Source organism: Melanotaenia boesemani, chromosome 6, assembly GCF_017639745.1.
Source record: "Melanotaenia boesemani isolate fMelBoe1 chromosome 6, fMelBoe1.pri, whole genome shotgun sequence".
Taxonomy (NCBI): Eukaryota; Metazoa; Chordata; class Actinopteri; order Atheriniformes; family Melanotaeniidae; genus Melanotaenia; species Melanotaenia boesemani.
Window position 1 is genome coordinate 21,040,752 of NC_055687.1, and position 24,143 is coordinate 21,064,894.

The window sequence follows — 24,143 nt, forward strand, 5'->3', positions numbered from 1 at the left end:
TCCTGCCTGACAATATTCTTCTTGCTTGACTTTACTTTTCCTGCAGGTCATTCACATAAAGTTGGTCCTGAAAAAGAAACATAATGCTCTCAGCTGAAACTAGCTTAAGCAAACAGTGCAGGGTAAAGTAAACAGCCTGAGAAACTCAATGAGCAACGCTGACACATCAACCCATTTGTTTGCACGGTGTGACCCGAATAAAAGTGAAATATAAAAGTACAGTACCTTAAAAAAAAAAAAAAAAAAAGCACACAGACCTCATTTTGGGATGGTATTGGATAAAATTATCTGATACCTCCACTCTCCCTTTGAACTCTGATATGTGATACTTTATTTATATCTCAAGAAAAACATTTACAATTCAATATCAAAGATGTACCTTCAGTACATTCATTTCTATGAATGAAGATACCGTGTGGTGTACATGGCACTGAAATTTAATTTTACAAAAATATAACATCATGAATATGCAGTCACTGCATTGTATACCTAATCAAATCATCTCAATCTTCATATTACAGTACAAAAGCAAAAACAAACAACTTTCTGTGACATGGTAACTTCTTTTGTTTACATGTTTGATGTAACTTAGACTTTGGTAGAACAGTATCACTTTCAACACATACACCCCAACAAATAACAAAGATTGATGAGCTGTTCCTACCACAGCAACACTGTTCATATTTATCTGTTTTGTAACTGTTCATTTAATTATTCACAGTATGTTACCGAAAACAAGATTTTATAAAATCTAACATTAATAAGAGCCATAAAGATGCTGTTGACCCAGATAAAAAAAACCAACACGACAAAAACTAAACAACCAAAATACAGTCACGAATTTTATGTATTATGTCATATAAAGAACAGCATAGAACATGCTTAGAAACATGACCTTTGTTTAATAAAGAGCGGCAGAAACAGACTGTAACACGGTATGAATGATAGAAAGAGCAGCTGGGACTTACTGACCCCATAAACATGCCATTGAAAAAAATCTATCTAAAATATAGATTAAATTTAAGGCTGCATGACACTGGCACAGATAAAATATTTACTTTTCATTAGTTTTTCTTCACAGTTCACTAATTATGAAAGCATTCAGTGATTGTGCCAGACTGAATGTCAATGAAAATGCATCTTGAGCAAAGCTGTCAGACAACAGAAAAATTTAGTAACATATGCAGGATGTTTTCCTCACTGAAGAGCAATAAGTTTAGGGTTTTGGGAAAGCAGAGTCTCGAAAGATATCGAGGCAGTTCACTGTGATGAGCACACCTGTCAGGTGCCTCCACTGTCTGGTGGCAGGGTTTTTCATTTTATCCAGAACCAAATGCAGATCCTGGATCATGTCTCTGTAGCCTTCTCCGTAACGCAGACTCCAGGAGTACAGGAAGTCATAGGCAGGCTTCCACATGGACTGAAACAGAATATTATACAATGATTAAATTTATAATGCTGTTATGTTAACTGCATGGCTGACATGTCTGTGCTCCAGCACACCTGAATGAAATCAAAGAGTCATATTATTAGCGTATCACTATTACATGAAAATCTTCAACTGTGTTGGAGCAGGTGAAAACATCTAAAATGTTACAACCAGGAACAGGTAACACAGATCTAGTCATTTACTAATTTTCTATGCTGTTTAGCAGTGGCATCGCCAGCCAATTTTCCAGGGGTTTCAGCCCCTGGAAAACGTAATGTTTTAGAGTCAAGCCCCAAAAGCAAAACAATTGTTAGGTTACACTATGTTGCTACAGTAGCACCATGAAACACACACACCTCTCTCCTCCCCTAACCATGTTTGCTCTGTGCATGAGCAGAATGGCAGAGCAGCAAAACGGCTGATTTTCTAATTTATAAGACGGGATGTAATGGCTAGCAAATTTCTGAAGAAAGGCAAGGTAAGGCAGTTTATTTGTATACAAATAAAAAAATTTGTACAGGATAACTAAGAGTGCTTTACATAAAACAAAGGCATTACAGATATTAAGAAATAGTAAAAGGCAGCAATACATAATCACAATAAAATAATAAATTACATTAAAATGATTAAAAGCAAGATAAGTTAAAAAGTTAACATGTAGATTTCATGCATAGGCACATGAGAAAAGAAATGTTTTTAACCTGGATTTAAAAATGTCTACATTTGGTGAAAGTTTAATCTCCACTGGCAGTTTGTTCCATTTGTTTGCAGCATAACAGCTAAATGCTGCTTCTCCATGTTTAGTCTGGACTCTGGTTTGGACTAGTTGACCAGAGTCTTTGGATTTAAGAGCTTTGCTAGTTTTATATTCTCTGAATATACCACAGATGGATTCTGGGCCTAAACCATTCTGGGATTTGTAAACAATCAGAATGGTTTTAAAATCTATTCTGTGACTGGCTGGAAGCCAGTGTAAAGATTTCAAAACTGGTGTGATGTGTTCAGATCTCTTAGTCCTGGTTAAAACTCTAGCAGCAGTGTTCTGGATGAGCTGCAGATGTTTAATGCTCTTTTTTGGGATGTCCTGTTAAAAGACCATTATAGTAATCCAGCCTACTGGAGATGAATGCATGGATGAGTTTCTCTTAGTGTTTCTGGGAGACTAAACTTTCAATTCTTATGATGTTTCTGAGCTGGTAAAAAGCTTCTTAGTGACAGCTTTGATGTGGCTGCTGAAAGTCAGGTCTGAGTCTAGCAACACTCCAAAGTTACGAACTTGGTCGGTGATTTTAAGAGCCCGAGTCTCCAGGTGTTTGCCAATGCCGACCCTCTTCTCTTTGCTACCAAACAGAATAATCTTAGTTTTGTCTTTATTTAATTGTAGAAAATTCTTCCTCATCCAAGTGTTTATTTGCTCCAGACACTGACACAATAAGTCTATTGGGCTGCAGTCGTCTGGTGACAGAGACGCAGAAGAAACGTTAAAGGTAAGAAATCATATTTGAAAACTGAAAAACAGTTCATGGTCCTGCAGGTCAACATCACAGCTGATTGTCAGTGTGGTCAAGGAAATAATGGGTAACCCCAACTATGGTTCTGGTTTTACACATAATTTCTGTTTAACTAGATATTACTTTGCTAGCTAACTAGCTATCATTAGTTAGCACTATGGCACATTTCAGTGACCTTTTCTGCTCCAGGAAATCTACTTTTTTGTTTGGGCGCTGTAAAAATGTCACATATCCAGTCATGCCGGCATGGTCACAGATCCGAGGATAACAGTGATGAACCTGCACTAACTAGCTGGTCAACTTGAGCATGATTTTTAAATAACCAGATATATATACATATTTTTTAATAAATTAGGTTGTATACATGATCGAGTCATTTTCATAGCACCGTAACAGCAAAAACTAGGTCATCTGGAGAGCTTACTGTCTCTCTCTCTCTCTCTCTCTCTCTCTCTCTATATATATATATAAATATATATATATATATATGATATATATATATGTGTGTGTGTGTGTGTGTGTGTGTGTGTGTGTGTGTGTGTGTGTGTGTGTGTGTGTGTATATATATATATATATCCCAAATGTGACATGGGAAACACTAAAATATTCATATATGTGATTTATTTAGTACTTTTCTCTTGATTTTGTTCCTACTAATTTTTTTACTCAAGGTTTTAATTCTCTGATATTTTATCTCAAATACCTTCTGCAGTACTCCATAGTCCTCCCATTTGCTAACCACTGCTCTACATACCCAAGACGGCTGCGTGCTTTCATTGTCATTGAACATGTTGAATTTATTTAGCTCTTTTAAGCAATTTAATGTTTAACATTTTATTGTGTTTTTGGTAGATGTGTGGTGGAAGGTGAGAGACGGAACAAGTGAAGAAGACAGGGAAAGAGGAAGAAACAGTCAGTTGAAGAAAAAAAAGGAGCAGGTGAAGAGAGATGAACTGAACTCCATGATGTTTTTCTTTTTTTTTCGGTTTACTTCAGATGTAACCTTCCAAAACACACAACATTGAATTATAATTTAGGTACTCTACATTCTACTTCCATGTGTACTACTGTCTACTGTAACACCTATTTTATATTCGAAAAATAAAAACAATCCTTTGTTTATCTTTGAATTTACATGCAGTCTGTGCTCAGCCCAGCATGTCCTTAAAGGCTGGAAACACCTCTGCTATCTAGTCCAATTCAGGGTCGCAGGGTAGCGACCTATCCCAGCAATTAGAAGGGTACAGGACGCCAGTCCATTGCAGGGCCAACACAGTGAGACAAACAACCATTCATTCACGCTCGCACTCACTCCCTGGCAGAATTTAGAGTGACTGATTAACTTAACATGCATGTCTTTTGATGGTGGGAGGAGGCCAGAGAACCCGGAGAGAACCCACGTACACATGAGGAAAACATGCAAGCTCCACACAGGAAGGCCACTATTCCAACCCCTCCCCTTCCAACCCGAGGGAGAGGCGCCTATAAGATAGATCTACAGGCTATCTTATAGCTGTCATATCATGTAGCTGTGCCTGTGTATACTGTTAAACTGACCTGGGAATTGACTTCACCGTTCTTCCCCCGATGTGGTGCCTCATAACCAGCTATCTGAGCACTAGACAGTTTGCCTATCTTCTCAGCAAGCTCCCGCCATCGAATTCCCAGCTCCACAGCAGTGGACAGAATGATGGTATTCTGAATGAGCTGTGCCACAAGATTCACAGAGTCCATCTTCAGCAGCCCCTTGTTGATAATAAGAAACACAAACGAATAATAAACACAATTACAGAATAATGCAAATTTGACAAGGATTTGGCCTTTATATAACTGAAGAGGTTCATGTAGAGTCACGTAAAAGAAAGTACATCCTGTTTCACTTTTAAAGTTTCATGAAATCTGCAGCAACAAAACATGACATATAGACACAGTGTAATTTTTTAACTAAAATCAAATAAAAATGCAGAAGAAATGAGTGAAAAACTAACTGTGACCTTAATGCTTTCATAGGAATTAAGGCCAGTCGAAGTCAGGTGCTGCAAAAAATATGTGCTTTATTAACTGATCATCTGCAGTTGTGAGCACTGATATGAAAGAACACGTTTTGGCAGTTTGCTGCTCTGGAGCATTAACACAATCACCCCCAAGATCAGACTACGTAATGCTTAAAGAAACTGCAAAAAAAAAAAAAAAAAAAAAAAATCTACACCACAGGACACACTCAGCATTTTAAACTTTAAACTTCATTGCAGAACTTTTAGAAAAAGACTGAACAAGTATCTCTTGTTTAAAAAAGTTACCATGACAAAGCTACAAACCACAAGACTTCTGGAACAATGTCCTTGGAACAAAAAAGGCCAAAGTGAAGATTTTTCTTCATAATACACAGGACTATGTTTAATGAAAACCTCACCGAGCATATTAGCAAAAACACTTCACAGTAACTGCCAAGCACAGCGATGGAGGGGTGATGATTTGGGCCCTGGGCTTCTCATACTCACCATATCCATCGTGAACGCTTCTGCATACCAAAGTACAGTATTCATGAGTCAAATGCGAGTTATTCTGTCTGGCAGCTACAGCTTGGTTATAATTGTGTTATGAAATAGGATAATGATTCCAAGTACAACAGCAAATCAACTACAGAAAACAAAACCTTAGGTAGGAATGACAGTTGATAAGATTTTATTGATATCAATGCCTTTATCAATTCTGCCCATAGATCTGGTTCTTTATCAATTCCTGATCTAGGTATGCAATACGGAAGTACAGCATCAAAAAATAAGTAGAATAAAAGCCTGACTAATATTTTAAAACTCCACATAAACAATATAAAGAAAATTATTCAGATCATCTTCAAACTCATGTGGGTGCCAAAACTACAGATCTGGTCAAATATGGGGGGGGGGGGGGGGGGGGGGGGGGGGTATTAAAACATCACTTAAAATAAAAGTTTTCTGTAGATGTTTACAGTAAGTTAACCAACAATGCAAGAAAATAAACACAGACCACTGTATTGTGACGTGTTATTCCCCTTAAAAATTATGTTTGAGTGGCAACCCACCTGCCTTTATACCTTTCCATTTGCACAGGTATATACTTTATTCTTTTATTAAAAAACAAAACAATATGATGCTTTTTGTCTTATTTACACAACTGTGCATCATTTGTCCTCTGCGTATTGAGCATGGCCTGATGTGCAGACAAAAAGAACAATGCAAAATGAGCCCACCATAACACTTCACTCTTCAACCTAACAGTGGCTAAAAGTGAGCTCAATGCTAATGAGCTGCTAACAGCCTACGGACAGAGATATATAGCAGGAACAGTTTCACCAGTAGGAGGAAAACTCTCAGTTGGTCAGTGATGAACTCAGGCATCCACAGAAAGCAGGAAAGTTATTATACCAGTCCTTTACTCCACTCACAAGCTTTTACCATTGTCATGTTTCTCAATGAAATGTGGCCATGTTCTGGATTGTCTCTTCTGGCAGCACATTGTTTATTTGTAGTTAATGTGCTGGCCAGCACCTGTTGGGACTGATGCATGTAAGCCCAGTGGTGCACGATTCCAATGCTTTCTGGCTCTTGGGTGGAACCAGTTTTTGATTCCCATTCCTAACTTTAGTTGTTGGAATGACCTGATGAAGGTTGTTATCATCATCTGAGTGAAATGGCAGGACCTTATGAGAGCTGTAGATAAACAAATGCCTGCAAACCTCAATGAACTGAGAGGAGTTTCCCAAAAATCCTCCACAACAAAGTCAGAGGCTGGCAGCATCGTATAGAAAACAATTACTTCAAGTTATCTCTTTAAACGGTGGTTCTACAAACTACTGAATCATGCAATGTACTTAACTTTGCCTTTTTTGTGCTTCTGCATTTTGGCTTTGTTTTTGTTAAATTATAACATAGTAAAATATGTCATGTGCTGCCTCATTCTAAGTCCTGGTAACCAGATTATTTTTTATTATGTCTTTCACTAGAAATGTAAAACCTTGACAGGGTAATAGGCTGTACTTTCAGTTTCAGAAAACTGTACATTTCCCTCATTTTGAGTCTTTTTGTTTTTTTTTTTTTTTAAATAGTTTCAATAATATGATTATAATTTAAAAATACATTTTCCTTTTGTACTTACCACCATTAGTTCATGCAGGAACTTCTTTCTACACTTCTCATTGTGGCAGTCCTCCTTTAACTTTTCCAGAATGCAGGCCACCTTATCTGCATCAGTGTCAGCATACCGCCACTGGACTGTGTTCATCAACTGATTTCTGTAACCTAAAGCATCTGCAAAACTTATCCAGCTGGTAATGTGTTTCGTCACAAGCGTCTGGATAGCAGAGTACATGTAAGTAAGCTTCTTGAAGGGCAGCGTCATGTTGTCCAAGAGGACCTCTGTGGTCATTTTAATGCCAGTGAAATCAATCACCTGCTCCTTTGTTATGAGTTTGATGTTTTTGCAGTGCACCAAGCCAATCCTTCCTCTGAGGAATCCAATGTACCACTCTTTTACCTTCAAGTTACCGACTGACTTGACAGTCTCCCTGGAAAGGAGAGCCACTGTGTCACCTTTGAAGTACTCCAGCAGGTATTCCACACATGGCTGGCGGAGAACGGACTTCAGGGCAACTCCATACCACTGCAGGTTAATGGATCTGTCTTTGAATTCGGGTGAATCTGGATGACTTTCCTCAGGAATAGTCAAGGCTCTTGCCATCTCAGTCCTTCTTTCTGACTGTCTCGACACCCTTTTCTCTGATCTGATGGGTGCTGCATCAGGGGAAGGCACCTGGAAATGTGCTATGGTTGAATTCAGGTTTGATTCCTTCACATGTACATCCAGTTTAAAAGGAGTCATGTCTGTATTGCTCGAACAAGATAATGCAGCAGGCAGATGCAAAATGGTGCCTATCTTGAGCTGGCTTTGCCTAACCTGCTTTACTTTGTCCTCAGGTTTGGTGTTAAACATTGAATCTGTGATGTCAACCTCAATGTTAAAGTCATTCAGCTTGTCTGGTTTAAAGGAATATTTTCCCCAAAGTTGCAAAACAAGTGGGGGTAGGTTTTTATTGCCTCTGCAGACATCTGAAAACGGAAGCTTAGGTGGAACGTCCTCGTGACAGCAGATGACTATTACGACCTTGAATGATGGATGGATGTACCTGGGGCCATAGACTGCAACAGTTATTTGGCGGTCAAGGTAATCCCAGACTGATGTAGCAGGAGACTGCAGGGCAGAGGCCTCTGCAACCGCAATCACATAAAAATGTGTCTTCAACTCCTGGAGCTTCATCTGCATCATGTTCTTGTAAATATAACAGTTGTTTGTTTTGACATATGGACCCTCTCTTTTGTTGGACACTAGTCCCAACACAGTGGTCATCACCTGACTCAAGGGGTCATTCTTCACTTCTCCTGACAGTTTCATCTCCAAAGATATGAACTCGCTGGTGTTGATGTTGCTCAGGAGCACCTCGAGAAGTGGACTCATGGTTGTTATGTAGTTGTTGTTAAGTCCAGGAGGAGGGTCCAGCATTGCTTTCAGTGTAACTTCCTGTACGTCTCCAGGAGGAACATGTCCTTGTGGAACATGGATGCTAATTTTGGATTCTGGTAACTGTACTGAACCTCCACAGTGGCCAATCTTGCAGATAACTTGGAAGTTAGAGGCCTGAGTCTGAGCCCATCCAGGGCTTTGGCTCATCACATTTAAGTCCAGGCATGAGCGAGTTAACTGCCTGTGGCTAAGCCAGGCCATCTTATAGGCCTCCCTGTCATTCTTCAGCCATTCAAAATCTGGGTTCAACACTGGTCCAGGTGGTTTGAAACTGTTCTCACATTTTGGCACCTTTCTCTCCAAATCAACAAGGATGTCTGAAGCACTCCTCCACCTCCCTGATTGGTTGGTGACTTTGTGTTTTCGTTCCAAAAAATTGCCTACATTTCCTTCATCTGAAGATGTGCTGCTGGCATCATCATTACTTGTTTCTGGATGCGTTTTATTGCATTGTTTTACATGTGATGTGTTGGAAATACGTTTCTCAGAGTTGCTGTGTACAATGTCATCTAGGAAAGGGTTTGAGTCGGACAATTTGTTCCAAAAGGGGTTTTTTATTTGAAGTGAGTGTTGAACTTCTAAATGCTGCCTTCCGGGTATAAAGCCACCTTTGAAAAATTAAAGTGTTTGGTTAGGAGGTATGTTAAGATTATCTACAGATTTTAAAATGACAAGTATTTAGTTTCTGAGACTGTACATATTACCATTTAGTTTGGCACTAGTTGATGGACTGTCACTCAGATCAATCAGTGTGCCCTCAGATTTACTCCGGATGAGACTCCCAACACGACAGAAGGACCTAGCTCCTTCAGCTGCCATGTTTTCATCTGCAAACATAAAACTATATTTACTATTTGTTATCAACCTACCCTTGCAAAAAAAAAAAAAAAAAAAAAAAAAACTTTCTCTCTACATAATTAATCAATTAAGAAATTATTATGTTAATCAGTTTGTAATAACTCTGTTCATCAGTAGTGAATGTCTAACATAATTACAGACCCAGTTCAGATTTGAATAGTTTCTCAAAACATCTCTCTTTCAACATTTAATAGATTTGCATTATTGTATTATGGATAGCATATCATCATAACACATCATAAGATTTGAAAATCATTACATTCTGCTTCTCAACCTGGGATTGTAATCATCTTTAAGGATTGACTCTTAATACAAATCTGGACATCTAAGCTATATGTAAAACTTGTGATGTGTTTTCCATTTGTGAAATCAATATAATAACAATTGCAATGGTAAATTGCCTATTAGTACACACAGAGTTTCAAATGTTGTGCAGGATGGCGGTAACCATAAAGAAAACTCCTTAAGCAGTTGTTCTGTCTCAAATAAGAGTCCTCCGTGCTTGTGCCTCAGGCTTTCTGTCTGACAGTGGAAACTGTTCCAAACAACAGAATACAGTCTGAACTCTTTATCCTGTCACTTGTTTGCGTAAAACGACACGACCCATTCAAGACTTGTCACTGTGAGTCAGTCATTAATAATGTGGTTTCTTACACCAGTGCACAAAAACAGGTTGGTCTTGTCAAGCCTATGACACGTATGTCGGTTCTATCTAGGCTTCTTACTCTGATCAAAGAGAAGTGACATTGTAATAAGTGTTTTCTGAGGAATTACTGCCTCTTAGGTTTATCTAATATATGTTTAAGGCTGCTCAATATCAAATGCACAACTTTAATTGTATACATAAATATTTTACATATTTTATGGATAATTAACTGTTTTTTATTTTTATTTTTTATTTTTTATTTGTTTTGTTTGTGTTTTTTCTTTTTTTTTTCCAAATAGACCTTGCATTCACTATTAATCCAGAAAGATAATAACTTCGCAGCAAAAATTCATAAGCACAATCTTTCAGCTCCAGCCTCAGTAATCACAGCTACAACATCCCGCGGTGTCAGTGTCCGAACAGGTGTACAGCCTATTGAGTTACTGAGTAGTTACGTATTAATAAAGTCTGTCATGTAAAGTTGCGTCCTATTATTTATATCGGGGGGGAAAAGTCATTAAAGTCAAAGAAAACAAAATTTTATCTCACCGTCAACATGAGATGCTTATGTGCTTCGGCGCGTTGGCAGGGAAAGAAGCCAGACAACAATGATTTACTCTGTTTTCTAGGGCGTTTCGACGAAGCTCACCTCCTCACCTTACAGCTCCTGCCTCTGTTTGCTCTGTGGCACGGAGCATTTTGGGACTGGAAGTTTCAATTATTACTGGAACGCCGGTGAAGGCGTGACCGCTAGTGGGTAATAACTACAATACCCAGAGTGCAACAGTCTGTTTACGCACGAGGCTTGAAACTGAGCGATACCCGCGGTTTCGACACAAGTAAGAGATTGGTGATAAGCATGTTGCAGAAACAAACCATGTAATACAGCTGACTCAACGAGGAGACTAAATACAGTAGTTAATTAAATCTAAGTAATATTATCTGACTGAACAGATTACATATGCTACTGTTGAGAATGATTTATAAATAATATACTTTTTTTTAATAAGAATAATACTAAAATGGGTGCAAATGTCCTCTGAGTGTTTTTCAGCAATCTCCAGATCTTAATGTCCTTTCAGTGGCTACAGGCAGTTCTCAAGGAATGCGGATAAGCACTCTTGAGTAGATTACTTTTGTTTTGAAGCTAATATTAGCTGGCTGCAGTAGCCTGGACTTTTACATAATATGCCCTGTTACAGACGAGTTGTTTAAAATATAATTACATTCACTTTAGTGTGGAAAAAGTCCTGCTTTTAGTTGCATAGGGAATACTTTAGACTGCTGTGCATGTAGTTAGAATTTGATAGAATACTATCTATATTCCATCAGTATTGATTAAGTTTGTTACTAGGACAAACGAGTCAAAGAATTTCACACATTATATAATAATATGTTAAATAAAAACCAGACCCTTAATCAGACTTTACACTTCTGGTCTGTTTTAAATCTACTTTTAACAAATCCAACACAACCTGCAAACACAAGCATCATCTTTACATCCAAAGTCTGATGGGTTTTCTTGCTCACAAAAAGTCTCACTAACATCAGAATATTTTATCTGAATTCATTGATTGTTTAATAAAATAAAGAAAAGAAGTGGTGAGAACGTTTTGAAAGAGAGTTGACTTCTTTGCTTTACAGCTTTGCAGCAAATATTTCACTGTAATTTGTTTTTCATCTGTGCCTTTATTTAACAGACACAGAGGAAATTATTTTCCAGTCTCTTCATTGTAAAACTTAACTGACTTTACAAAAAAAAAACAAAAAAAAAAACTAAAAACATTAAAAAAATTTATCCAGCAACACAATTAAATAAAAAATTTGGGATAGCGACTCATGTTTAAATTGTTTGGGCTGTGGATTCTGTTTAAGTTTTGCATAGGAATCTGTATCTGGTCTCGTTGAAAGATAACAGTTCTTAGGTGTTGTGTGTTTTTTCTCCATTATCTTTAATACTAGACTGAGTTGGACTGCAGGCAGACCAGTAAAGCTGACACACTGCATTCATAAAATCTTGCTGTTGTAAGTTGTGAAGAATGAGGTCTTGCTTCATCCTGATGAAATATAGGGAACACTTTAGAAAAGACATTGGCGATAATCTCCAAAATTTAAAGGTACAGTCCTGCATTAGTGGTACCAAGACACTAGAAGTCTTTTGTTTTCCAACAGCAGTTTAAATGTGGACTCTTCTGACCACAGACCATTGTCTTTTTGTCCATCTGAGATGGCTTGTACTCTGAGAACTCAGTGATGTTTCTGCACAGAGTTGATGCTTTCTTATATATATTTCTTCATACAGTGGCACACTGTTTAGTAAAAACTGTTTTCCAAGGTACTCCTGATGTCATTTGGCCATACTGATCATAGTGGGATGATGGTTTCTTGTGCTGTTGCCTGAAAGCCCAAATACCAAGATCACCCAACAGAGGTTTCCAACCTTTGTCTTTATACATGGAGATTTTTCGATTACCCCTGAAACTTTTCACAATTTTATGCTAGATAAATGTTGAAAGACCAGTCTTTGCAATTTTATATTGAAAAATATATATTTTTGGCCTGACTGGGCATTTTCCAACTGATTTTGGGACAAAGTGGTCAGCCAAGACTAATTCTTTCCTTGGAAAGACAAAGGATGCTCTTTTTATAACCAGTCTTGACACCCTCGCTGTCACCAAGGATTTTGCTGACTGTCAATCCCCAGAATCATGTTACTTGTATCCCTTTCCAACATATTTATATATGCATCGACATATGCATCATATTCCTGTTTCACATTCTAAACAAAAATTAGTCTTATCATTGAAGACACCGAATATGATTCCCTCTTGCATGTGTGAAAATTGACCAACTTCTCTGGAAATGGGGTTAGTGAGCTACTTTCATGCTGCTTTAATCATGCTTGTCAGTTCACTGTCATGTTAATGGAGCTCAACTTTCTTTGAGAAGCAGCTTCTCTTTTTTTTTTAAATAAATTGTAGATTGTGTTAATTAACATCTGTTGGTACTAACCAATAAAACATTTGATATGCATTACCTGCTCAAACTGAATAATTCTGAGTGCTTTAGAGAAAGAGTTCAGAGAGTTTTTGTTTTAACCTAACCTTTTAACCTTTTGGCTGATCAGAATGACAGTTGTTTACTATTTAAATATATGAAATATATTTAAATATATGAAAAAAATATTAAATTATATATATATATATATATATATATATATATATATATATATATATATATATATATACACATATATATATGTATATATACGTGTGTGTGTGTGTGTGTGTGTGTGTGTGTGTATAATGTTTTCAATATATATTTTATAGGTCTGCAATCTAAGATGAATATGTAGACTTTAAAGTGACCAAAAAAAAGTGTATTCTGTTTCTATAACTGTACCACTTGATGGGGCCATTTCTCTACCATTCATTCAGTCAGACTACCAGGGTTTTAACGTGTACACCAGGAAGTGAGTTGACCCCATAGAGTTCTCCGCCAAATTGTTTCCTAAACAAAGCAAAGTCTGTGACTCTGGAGTGAACAGTTATTGTCTTTGGAAAGCAAAAAGAAAACCATCTAAAACTGAGAAGCATTCACATCCTCAAGTAAGTTTCCTGAACTGAACAAGCATTAAAATAAGCTCCATTAAAACATTTTGATGGTTAATGTTTGTTGCTCCATTAATGGCAAAGTGGTTGCTTTGGTTAACCTCAATGTTTAAGTTCAGGCACCTGTTATTAAAACAACTTATGCTTCAGGATGGTGGCTCAGGACATCATCTTTCATATCCTGAACATGTCACTGGGCTTTTATAGACAATAAATTACTTCCTTAAATCCAATTTTCTTTTAAATCGTTTTGCTATTTAATTTTTGTGAATTTAGGTTAAATGATTTTAACAGAGGAAAATGTATGTATTTGTGCATTCGGCTGAAGCTGTTTGGAATTGCTCATTTGTGAGTTGAAATTTGTGTTATCCATTCATGCTATGATGGCAGTGAATTGGTGTTAAAATTCCTGAAAGCCAGTTAAGCTTCTTACAGTGAGGCTGAATGTGTAGATATCCCCCTCGCCTGATCACACGGGTGAAACACAACCTGTGATATAAATTAATTTAAATTACTGAAAGCATTGTGTAAAGGTCCCCCGCCAGTCATATTGTAACTACTCTTAATTATTTTGACTAACCTCTGGACCTTGTCCAACTGCCTTTCCCATGAGATTGGCTGATTTGAGAGCAATTGCAGTTTGGTGAGAGATGCTAACCACAAAAATTGGCCACAGATGCATTATCAGTGGGAAGTGTTGTGACAAAACTGTGATTTACTGGTAAACAAAAAAAAAAAAAAGCTAAAAAAGAACATCTCATTATATCAGTTGTAGCTTGCATGAAGAACCTGCTAAAAGTGTGATTTTGATCAGGTTTTATTGAGCAATGGATCCACAAAATCATCAATGCAAGTTTTCTCCAGTTTCCTTTGATGTTATCCCATTCTTTCTTTTTTTTCCTTTTTTCTATGCAACTTGATCAAAGCTGAACTGGCGGCTAACACACTGTTAGCTTTTTATTGTGAACGTCCACAGTTGGCTAGTTCTCAACCTGGCATGCGTACACTTCCTGAGACTAGTTTAATTCAAATGAGGCCAGTGGTGGGACGTCCCTCAGAGGACCAAGTGACACTACAACAATCTGGGAAGGTGATAATAAAATGACAACACAGAGCAGCACATGCAGGGTGAAATTAGAGCTTTCTGAACAAATTAGCTCCTTATGGTTGTTTTAAAAAATATGTTTTTAATTCAAGTATTAACACAAAACTTTTTCATTTTCTCAAACTCAAGTGAAAGAAGCCATTTATTTTAAGTAGAGCATTAAATTGGATCAGTTTACACATTTTGCTAATCATTTATGGTATAATAAGTTGAGAAATACAAGGCTGAGAAATGTTTAAAATTAGAACTTAAAATAGATTTCACACTTCTTAATTATATATCAATTATATATCATCAAGGGTTAATTTTTGCTCATGGTCTATTTTTCTTGTACAAAACAAAATGCAGCAAACAACTTAAATTGTACTCTAGTAATTTTAGCTTTAATTAAATGTAATCTGTAAGACTTTTTATTTTTGCCTTTATGTATCAAGTATCAAAACTAAAACCACTTAAGTGTAATTTAAATTGAGCTCTTTGAAACATAAATTTGCAGCAAGTTTAGATGCTGTTTTAGTTAAAAGGTAACAAAATATCCCTGTACATAGCTAACTTGTTCAAAAATGTTATGTATGTTCCTAAAGAAGTATAAAAAGTGAAAAGGCATTATGACTGCAGACAACTGAGGTAGAACAGCTATAACTTTGTTTTTCTGTGCAAGTTTTTTTTTAACCTTTATTTAACCAGGAAAGTCCCATTGAGATTAAAAACCTCTTTTGGGAGGTCCAAAGGGAGTCCAGGCCAAGACGCAGCAAAACGTATCAAATGTGTGTTTGCATTATGTCTGAATTTGTACATTATAGTATGTAATCATGAAAAAAACGAGAAAAAAAGAGTGAAAAAATAGCTGGTAACATCAGGTACGTAAGCATTTCCTACATTTTTTGTCTTGTATTTTTTTTTTAACCCCCAGAACTGGAGACTGTAAGTTGAGCAAGCATCTCTCTGGAAACCTTATTACACTGCTAATAGAGGACTTCTGGGCAAATATAAGAGTGTCTTAACTTAAAATCATAATTTACTTATTATTTCATACTCCAGAGATGCATCTGAGCACATTTAAGACTTGTGTCTGACACACAGCCAGGGAAGACTTTAAATACCTTGTCTCCACATTGCCCATGGGCAAGGACGCAGGCGTGATTCCAAAAGACCAAGTAGAGGAGGTGAAGACATGTGATCAACTTCTGATGTTACTTACTTACGCACAACTCACAAATGTAAACATTCCTGATCCAAACTTTTATTTGTATTTGCAGGAATAAAAAAACTATTTATTTCTTTATTTATTTCTCCTGCACCAGATAAAAGTGCTGTACCACTGGAAGCTTTTTTTTGGAAAATACATCAGAGCCAAATCGCTCCGGATGGACTCAGACCGGTTTTGGGGGGGTGCTGTTTGGTGAAAAGAAAACCGCTAGAGGGCGCTGCAAAGCTGTACAAAAAAAGCTGTCAACCAGATTCGACCCTGACTTTTGTTTATTCCTCACTGTAAGTTTAAAAAGAAAACAAGCGAAGGGAAACGAAGAGGTCTTATTTTTATAGACATTTATTTGTAACCCCATTTAGCGAATTAATTTGAAGTCACAGTTTTCTGTAAAACCAGCGGTGTGGCCTAATCTAGACTCATATGACCAGAGACAACAAAAAATATAAATTATGAAGTCAACAGGAAACATCTGGATCTCGTCCGTATCCCTTTTTTCCTCTTGTAATGACAGATAAATATAAAAACGGAGCCACTAAATAAAATTTAAATAGATTTTCCCCCAGACAAGTTGTCTGCTATAGTTGTCCAAACAAACTGTCGCAAAGGATTTATTAAGATTGACATAACCTACACCGATAAATAAATTTAACAAGATATTAAAGATTTGTGGTGTTCTTTAAGGACTTGCGCTTATAATCCCGATTTTATGTGGAACTTTTAAGATCTCTCTAGATCACGAGAACATTCTCCGTAAATATTGAAATAAAACTAAATCTCTCTGTAGTATCCGTATCAACTTTTTAAATGTTTACAGTTACATCAGTTAATGTAAGATATTTTTTAGTCAAAACCAAATTTGTTCTGTGTTTATTAATACTTTTTTAAAAATTAACAAAAGACCCTAAATGCTGTGCAGGTTCCTCTGAGAGCATAGAAAACTTACGAGATGGAGTTATTATCATTCATTAAAATATATACCCTAAAATAATTAGAATGGCAAAAAAATAAATAAAGAAATAAATAAATAAAGAAAAGAAAAGAAAAGAAAAAAAAAGAAAATTTAAAAGTGAAAGAGCGACAATGAAAATTAAGTCTCTTCAGAAATATCATTTTACCGGTGATTAGTTAAACACACAGCCGAATAGACTCATAATTAAGCTGTGATGTTGACATTTAAGAGTCATTCTCACGGAAAATAAAGAAATGAGCAAATATAATGGCGTTTATCCCATATTTGTGTTGTCGCAACACTAAATTAGTTTTATTTTAAGTAGGTCCTCGATTCATTTTCAAAAAATACTTTAGAGATTTTAATTATTACAGTGTGAAGTCCTGGTGCTGATGTGGATGTTGTTCTATATTTGGACTGTAACAAAAAAAGAAAAAAAAGAAAAAGAAGAAAGAAAGAAAGAAAGAAAGAAAGAAAGAAAGAAAGAAAGAAAGAGAGCTGAACACTGACAACACGAAGTTTTACATAAATGATTATGTGATCTAAAATGATGCATCGTACTTTCAAAATATCCGTTTTGTTGTTAATAAATTCATTTATCGACTCAACAATCAAACAAACTGAGTCGATCAAACTGCTTCTGAATTCATACTGACTTTATTGAGTGGCTCACATAAAAAGCCATTCTCAGGAAGAGGAGAAAAAAATATCACTGGAAAAATTCAAATCACTTTACAACATGCTTACTTAAATTAAATGAGTGGGTAAACAGTAAATGATTTCAAAACCATACAAATAAATTCAAAGTGCGCCTAATGATAGACCCCTAAATACAAGAACTTGTGGTTAAATAAAACTCCCCACAATACATTTCATACCATGTGAAAGAAAAATCCAAGTACATTTCCGTATATTTTCAAATATTTTGCTAGAGTCCATATACAACTAGAAATACCTATACAAAATCGTCTCCTGGACAAATACATTGCGCACCTTTACATTGGGCTGTAATTATTCTAACCTACATTTCTTTTATATACAAGACATTTTGCAGCAAAGTAAAGTGTAAGTAACCTCGACTGGCCTACTTACAAACTTGGCGCACTGTGGCGTGTATAGCAAATATGGGATTTGGACCTAATTGCTCCTCAGTTATGGGACGAAATAATGAAAATCCCACATCTCAGCATACTGCACATACTGCACTATAGTCTACAGGTATTTGTTCATTGAGCTGTCCATCCACAATGACAAAAACAATTTATCTTTCTTGATAATAAAGTGCCAGTGTTTGGTTTGAGAATATTGTGTATGACAGCAGAAGCAACTTTTGCAGGACCTAATATTTCACAGCTGTGTTTATTTTATTTTATTTAAATTTTTTTTTTAATTTATTTATTTATTTTTTGTCTTATGCTTAGAAATTAATCAATAGAGCTAGTTAGGATCGGGCTACAGAAAGTATCACTTCTGCCCTACTCCAGTGCGTCACAGAAAAACTTGATTTCACTTTCACACCGCAAACATACTAATGAAAAGTTTGTGATGGCACAGCTATGAAATAATGCAGTTAGTAGTCTTAAACACTTGGAAAAAGTCGAAGGAAAGTATAGGCCTGCTTTCTCATTAAATAGCAACTCTCTGGATGAATCATGTCGCATACATCAAGGTATGTCCACTCTGGTGTCCTGTTGGACAATGCCATCACAACACTTAGTTGTACAGTTTTTTATTTATTTTTTTCCTTTTTAATTTTTTTCCCTGCTTCAGCATGGAAAGGTTTAGAGGCCGTTTATGCCCACTCCCTGGGTTGACTCAGGTGGGTGCAACAGGTCAGGGGAATGGCATGGAGGGCTTCCTGGCGCGCTGTGCTCGCTGTCGGTATCACTCCCTCTCTTACCTCCGCTGCCTCCGGAGCCAGAACCTGCAGATCCCCCGGCGCTGTGAGTCTTTACATGTTTACTCAGATGATCGCTACGCATAAATCTCTTGTTGCACACCGGACATGCGAAACGTTTCTCCCCAGTGTGTGTGCGTAAATGTCGCTGGAGCTCATCGGAGCGCGTGAACCTCTTCCCGCAAAAAAGCCAGTTGCACACAAACGGTCTCTCACCGGTGTGCCACCTCAAATGCGCTTTTAGGTGCGATGTTTTACCGTACACCTTCCCACAGCCGGGAATGTGACAACTGTGGAGCCCTTTTCTCCGGAGGCTGGCGCCCGCCGGTCCCAGTCTCTCAGCCTCCTGGCAGTTTGGACAGTCGCAGGTGGCTCTGCCCGAATATCGCCGAGCAGATGACCTCGGAGACCCCGCTAAAGATGCAGGTGGACCCCCGGAGAGCATAGCCCCCCCTGCTCCGGTAAGTGGAGAGGGACTTGTGTCCGGATAGGAGGATAACACCGGTTTGAAACCGTCCATCAGATGCTGACCGGTTGTCAACAGGTGTGGAGAGGGACTTGTACTGAAAGCAGAGTGACTTAAACTCGAGTAATCAGAATTATATCCGCCCAGTGGAGAGTGTAAGGAGCCCTGGAGTCCACCGGAGTGTAAGGATGTTTGTAGCGCCGCTCCGTTAGGGTTTTGAACATCAATCCATCCTGCTCCCACATCCCACCACGCAGAGGCTCCGGTGCTACCAACGTCTCCTGCCGGGATACCGGGGTGGGATGATTTGAACCAGGACTCGTAAGGATGCGCAACGCTCATCCTGGGATAAATGCCCTGCAAACTGTCCACTGACGTGTGGACTTTGGAGATGAAAACCGGCTGGTGGTTAGACTCTTGAGAGTTGCTCGAAACGGATGCTTGGAAAACAGAATAATCGTTTCCAAAGTGAGAACTAGATGAGGTGCCAGACGTGAGGGAGAAGGCGCTGGATCCGGTGGAATTGTTGGTGCCGAAAGAATCCGAGATGCCTGATCCATTACGGGACACCCCGAAACCGGACAGGCCGGATCCGAGGCTGCAGCTGCTCGCAGCGGCTCTTTTCCACGGGTGAAAGCCTTTTCCAAATGACGGTGAATTATCCGAAATTGTGGATGGTGAAGGGCTGGGACTCCCTATTTTGTTACATGTTGCAGCTAACATGGCTAAAGGAGTCGATCCTAACCTCGGCTCCTCCTGAAAGGACAAAAAGAAAAAAGAAAAAAAAAGAATGAAAGAAAGAAAGAAAAACAGTAAGTGACTGGTCCGTTTTTCAAGTTTAACAGGTTAACCGCACATAGTTCTGTATTTCAGTTTAGCAAAGAACAACATTAGGTCCATCAGACTAAAAATCTCTGGCTTCACTTTTAAAACTTTTGGAAACGACCATAGTCGATTGTTACCACTTCATACCTGGACAAACAGACAGATAAGTGAAATGCGACAACCAGCGCTTAGAAATGAATCCCAAATTGAGCACCAAGGAAAACATGCATGTTTTAAGCACCGCTTCCAACTTCTAACCCGTCTAGCCTCGACTTTCTCACACGAACCGCCTTCCTGAAGATATAACCAACACACTAGCTTCGCTCCTACTTTGCAACCGCTGTAAGTTTAATCCCCACCACAGGACAATGACAAGAACTAATTAAACCAGTAAGAAAGTCTTTTGGACTCACCCCTAGAAGTGAAGTTGCCATCACACAAAAACACTGCCCTCCTCAGAGGATCTTTTTATATTTATGAATCAGAGCACTGTTTTTTTTAGAGGTGTGCAATACAATGATGTGTTCCGCCCATTCTTCCACAATTGTAGGCGCCTCTCCGGCTTTGAAGTGCCGGTGTGACACGGGCGACCAATCAGCGGCCCCATCACACCACACCGCCACACACTACCGTGAGGTCATCAATAGAGCGCCTCAGACAGCTCTCCACCCTCCTCCACCCTCGCCGCCCCCTCTATAATAAAAGACAGCGGAAGGAAGGTAAAGTTAAATGAGAGTGAATTAGGAAGGAGGAATTAGGGGGGCACTTATTGAAATTTTACAGAACATCACATTCCATAAATTTAAAGAGGGCGGAATGACGACCTGTGGCTGGTGATATGGGGTATTGGTAAATAAGATAAAAGAGAAAAGAAAAAATAAATAAAACGGTGATACCGGAGTAAAGAAACTTCTCTTTTCTATATTTAATTTTAGGCCTCTTTTTTTGAGGAGCCTAAAAGTAAAGAGTTAATAAGTGCGATATTAATGTGTATTAAAGTTTAAACTCCACTCTAGCATTGCGTGCATGGTGTTTATCAATTTGTTTGTTTGTTCGTTTTCTTTTTTGACAGATGTATTTTTTCAGATTTTTCTTTATTTTTGTTTATCTAATATATATATATATGAAAATTATTTTGGATCTGGCATGATTTAGCCGGCGGGAATTTACATGTTTTAACTGCTTTAGAGTTAATATACACAAACTATTACACGAGAAATAAAGGTTGCATTGTTCTGGCCGTGGATCTATATTACAAAGTCCCAAACTTTCACATTACTGTAATTGTGTTCAATTACCTTGACAGTTTTGATTAAAACTGGTATACACCGTGCATTCCGGAGGGGGAGATTATTCATTTCATTATAGGCTATATTAGTCTAAAACAGCAGATGAAGAAGATGAGAGGTCGATGTAGTTGACTTCAGAAGATTTACTGCCTTGACATTACCGAATTCAAAAAATGTAGATTTTTTTAGGGGGTTATTGGCACTATAGATAATGCTGGTGATGTGGGTTAAGTGAAATAATTTATTAGAGTAAGTGATTGCATTTTTAGCCTGAAAATAAAAAGATCATCTAGTTATATTAAATTGGTTCATCACTTTGTCCGCTGACATTTAGTAAAAACCTGTGTGGAAGAAGCTCATGTTACATAATAAGAACTTGTAGGCAAAACGTGTGTTGAACCCTGGGACTGTCTGTCGGGGCGATTAGCATGCAGTGTGCGCTGGAGGCATAAATTTCATTTGAATTTCAAATTTAATAACGCAGGAGGTTTTTAATCATCCACAGTTTTATTTGTTTGATATTAACATGCTTATTGACCGGGTCTGTTGACCAGCTTGGTCATTACAGGACATGGAAAAGTTAATTAAAACGACCAGGGATTATTCATCACATCATCTGCCTAACCCATGTCGCTTCCTTTATTACACAGCGTGATAGATGGACAATCTGATTAATTCTTGTGTTTCTAGGATTGGACAACAGCTTTTTGGATTTACACTGCTTTACCTTGACGTGAAAAAAAATGAGGTAGTGGGAAAAAAGAGAGAGAATATTATTCTCCATGTTGCACTGTGTGCAAAACAGGTGCAGCAACATTATACATGCATATATTCTAGTTGCATTTTACTTATTAATCATGAAGCGTGTTACTTAGTTGCAAATATTTACTATTATTTAGAGACAATTTACAACATTTATTATGGGTATAATTATTACCATCTCAGATTTAAGTGTGTTGACGTTCTCCAAACTAAAGCGCGCGACTAGTTTACAGGCGTCGCGATAAATTGGCTTTTTATTATTTATCATAATCATCAGATTATGTGTGGAAAAGAAAAAACACACACTTGGCTTATTGACGGTGAGGATAATATATTACCAAAATAATTCTGTTTTATTTATTTAATTCATATTTTATTTCTGTCAAACGGTCGTACAGGCTGTAGAAAAAAATCAAGATGCGAATAATGTGTAACAGCGCCTGAAGCGAATAAAACACGACAAAAGTAATGGTGAGAAATAAAACCAACATACCGTGCTCCTCCGCTCCGCAGTGCATTGATTGACCCCCGACGTTTGCTCTCAGCGGAGTAAAACGCAGCATCTCCTGCTGCCGGTGGGATTGTGCAGCATGCCAGATAAATGTTACACTGGCAATTCATTTAGGAATAACTTGGGGGAAATTCTGCTGACCCCTGCCTCCTCCTCATGCACCCAAACTCATCTAGTTATTGTTAATAAATGTTCATAATGTTTGTTTTTCAATAATAAAACAGTAGCATTACATTTTCCCTCATGATGATCATAATAATTTATATTATTTTAAAGAGGATGGCATTGTTTGGTTTATATCATGCGCAATGGCGTTTTTAGGCATTTGACAAGATATGTGACCGGAGCTACAGGGGACATGTTGCCTTCTGCTGACAAATTACTGCGTGATCATACCAGCAAGACTGATGTCAGAGGTCACAGTGTGATAACTCCCCGACAGGAAACAGAGTTGCTGAAGCCACACAGAGGTGCAAGCCATTTTTAACCCATGTGCACAAAAATCTATTTTATTTTTTGGCTTATACTAAAAAAAAAAAAAAAAAAAAAAAGAAAGAAAGAAAGTCTTTTGCTGCCTGTTGCGTTTGAACAAGAGTTAGCAGGTCGGGCCTTTCTCATATGTTGTGCACAGGTTGCTCCTATCGCGCACGGCTGTAACTGTAAGCCTTGAACAGATGTCCCCATTGAAGGCTTTCTTCTCCTGCACACATGGGCTATATTACCATCATGAAATCAAACTCAAAACCTGTTCCTTTCGCCACCATAATGACCGAGTTATTCTGGGCTGCTGAGCACGAACAAAGTGTGTTCAATATTGCGTGCTCCAGAATCACTCAGCTTGGAAAACCGGGAGGAAGCAGTCAGGTCATAGAAACCAAACTATACTACTTTTTTTATTTTTATTTTTTTATTTATATTTATATATAGGGAGATTTAGACGGCAGCTCAGAAACCTGAGGGACTTTCTTTCATAGATTTTTGTGAAGGTAATCCTTTTAAACCTGCAGCACATTGTCCTACATGTATGGACTTATAAGGTCACAGTTTTCAACTTTATACTTTCCTTGAATCGATAGATAGATAGATAGATAGATAGATAGATAGATAGATAGATAGATAGATAGATAGATAGATAGATAGATAGATAGATAGATAGATAGATAGATAGATAGACAAATAGATAGATAGATAGATAGATAGATAGATAGATAGATAGATAGATAGATAGATAGATAGATAGATAGATAGATAGATAGATAGATGGCAAAGAGTGCAGGGCCTGCTGGTTGTTGTTTTCTCTATTCACCAGGAGGTTGGAAAGAGCAGATGTCTGTCTGCATAGTGGCTGCCAAATGGGTCCGGAGGAGCAGGGCAGCCACAGACACAAGGGCCCAAATGGTGTGACAAAAGATGTGCAGGAAGCCCCGCTCCGCCTGGGTGAGCCACAGAGAGGGTCTCCCCTCTCTGCCAGCCTGCAGGGGCACTCACAACACAAGCCAGAGCAGTGGCAGCAAA

At 37.9% G+C, this 24,143-nt stretch overlaps 2 protein-coding genes across 5 annotated transcripts; both read right to left on the bottom strand.

Annotated features, from left to right (window-relative positions):
- Positions 1-316: 316 nt before the first annotated feature.
- macc1 (MET transcriptional regulator MACC1) lies at positions 317-10,678 on the bottom strand. Of its 2 annotated transcripts, XM_041988237.1 has the most exons (5): positions 10,553-10,678; positions 9,204-9,326; positions 7,078-9,107; positions 4,498-4,686; positions 317-1,420 (listed from the first exon to the last, which is right to left on the bottom strand). In XM_041988237.1, exons 2-5 carry the CDS (start codon positions 9,316-9,318, stop codon positions 1,217-1,219), a joined length of 2,538 nt encoding a protein of 845 aa, XP_041844171.1. In that variant the 5' UTR covers positions 9,319-9,326; positions 10,553-10,678; the 3' UTR covers positions 317-1,216. The 2 variants fall into 2 exon arrangements, with proteins under 2 accessions (XP_041844171.1, XP_041844170.1); XM_041988236.1 differs by lacking the exon at positions 10,553-10,678 and having other exon boundaries at positions 9,204-9,336.
- Positions 10,679-17,516: 6,838 nt separating this feature from the next.
- sp8b (sp8 transcription factor b) lies at positions 17,517-22,719 on the bottom strand. Of its 3 annotated transcripts, none has more exons than XM_041986896.1 (2): positions 22,611-22,719; positions 17,517-19,997 (listed from the first exon to the last, which is right to left on the bottom strand). In XM_041986896.1, the coding sequence occupies exon 2, from the start codon at positions 19,962-19,964 to the stop codon at positions 18,660-18,662; it is 1,305 nt and encodes a 434-aa protein (XP_041842830.1). In that variant the 5' UTR covers positions 19,965-19,997; positions 22,611-22,719; the 3' UTR covers positions 17,517-18,659. The 3 variants fall into 3 exon arrangements, with proteins under 3 accessions (XP_041842830.1, XP_041842828.1, XP_041842831.1); XM_041986894.1 differs by lacking the exon at positions 22,611-22,719 and adding an exon at positions 20,480-20,565; XM_041986897.1 differs by lacking the exon at positions 22,611-22,719 and adding an exon at positions 20,214-20,396.
- Between the last annotated feature and the right edge of the window lie 1,424 nt (positions 22,720-24,143).

Coding starts and splice junctions, on each gene's coding strand:
- macc1 (XM_041988236.1), bottom strand. CDS start 9,336: ATGTTTGCAGATGAAAACATGGCAGCTGAAGGAGCTAGGTCCTTCTGT. Junction 4,687..7,077: donor TCCTGCATGAACTAATGGTG/GTAAGTACAAAA, acceptor ATTATCAACAAG/GGGCTGCTGAAGATGGACTC. Junction 1,421..4,497: donor ACGGTGAAGTCAATTCCCAG/GTCAGTTTAACA, acceptor ATTCTGTTTCAG/TCCATGTGGAAGCCTGCCTA.
- sp8b (XM_041986894.1), bottom strand. CDS start 20,500: ATGGCAACTTCACTTCTAGGG. Junction 19,998..20,479: donor TGGCAACTTCACTTCTAGGG/GTGAGTCCAAAA, acceptor TTGTCCTTTCAG/GAGGAGCCGAGGTTAGGATC.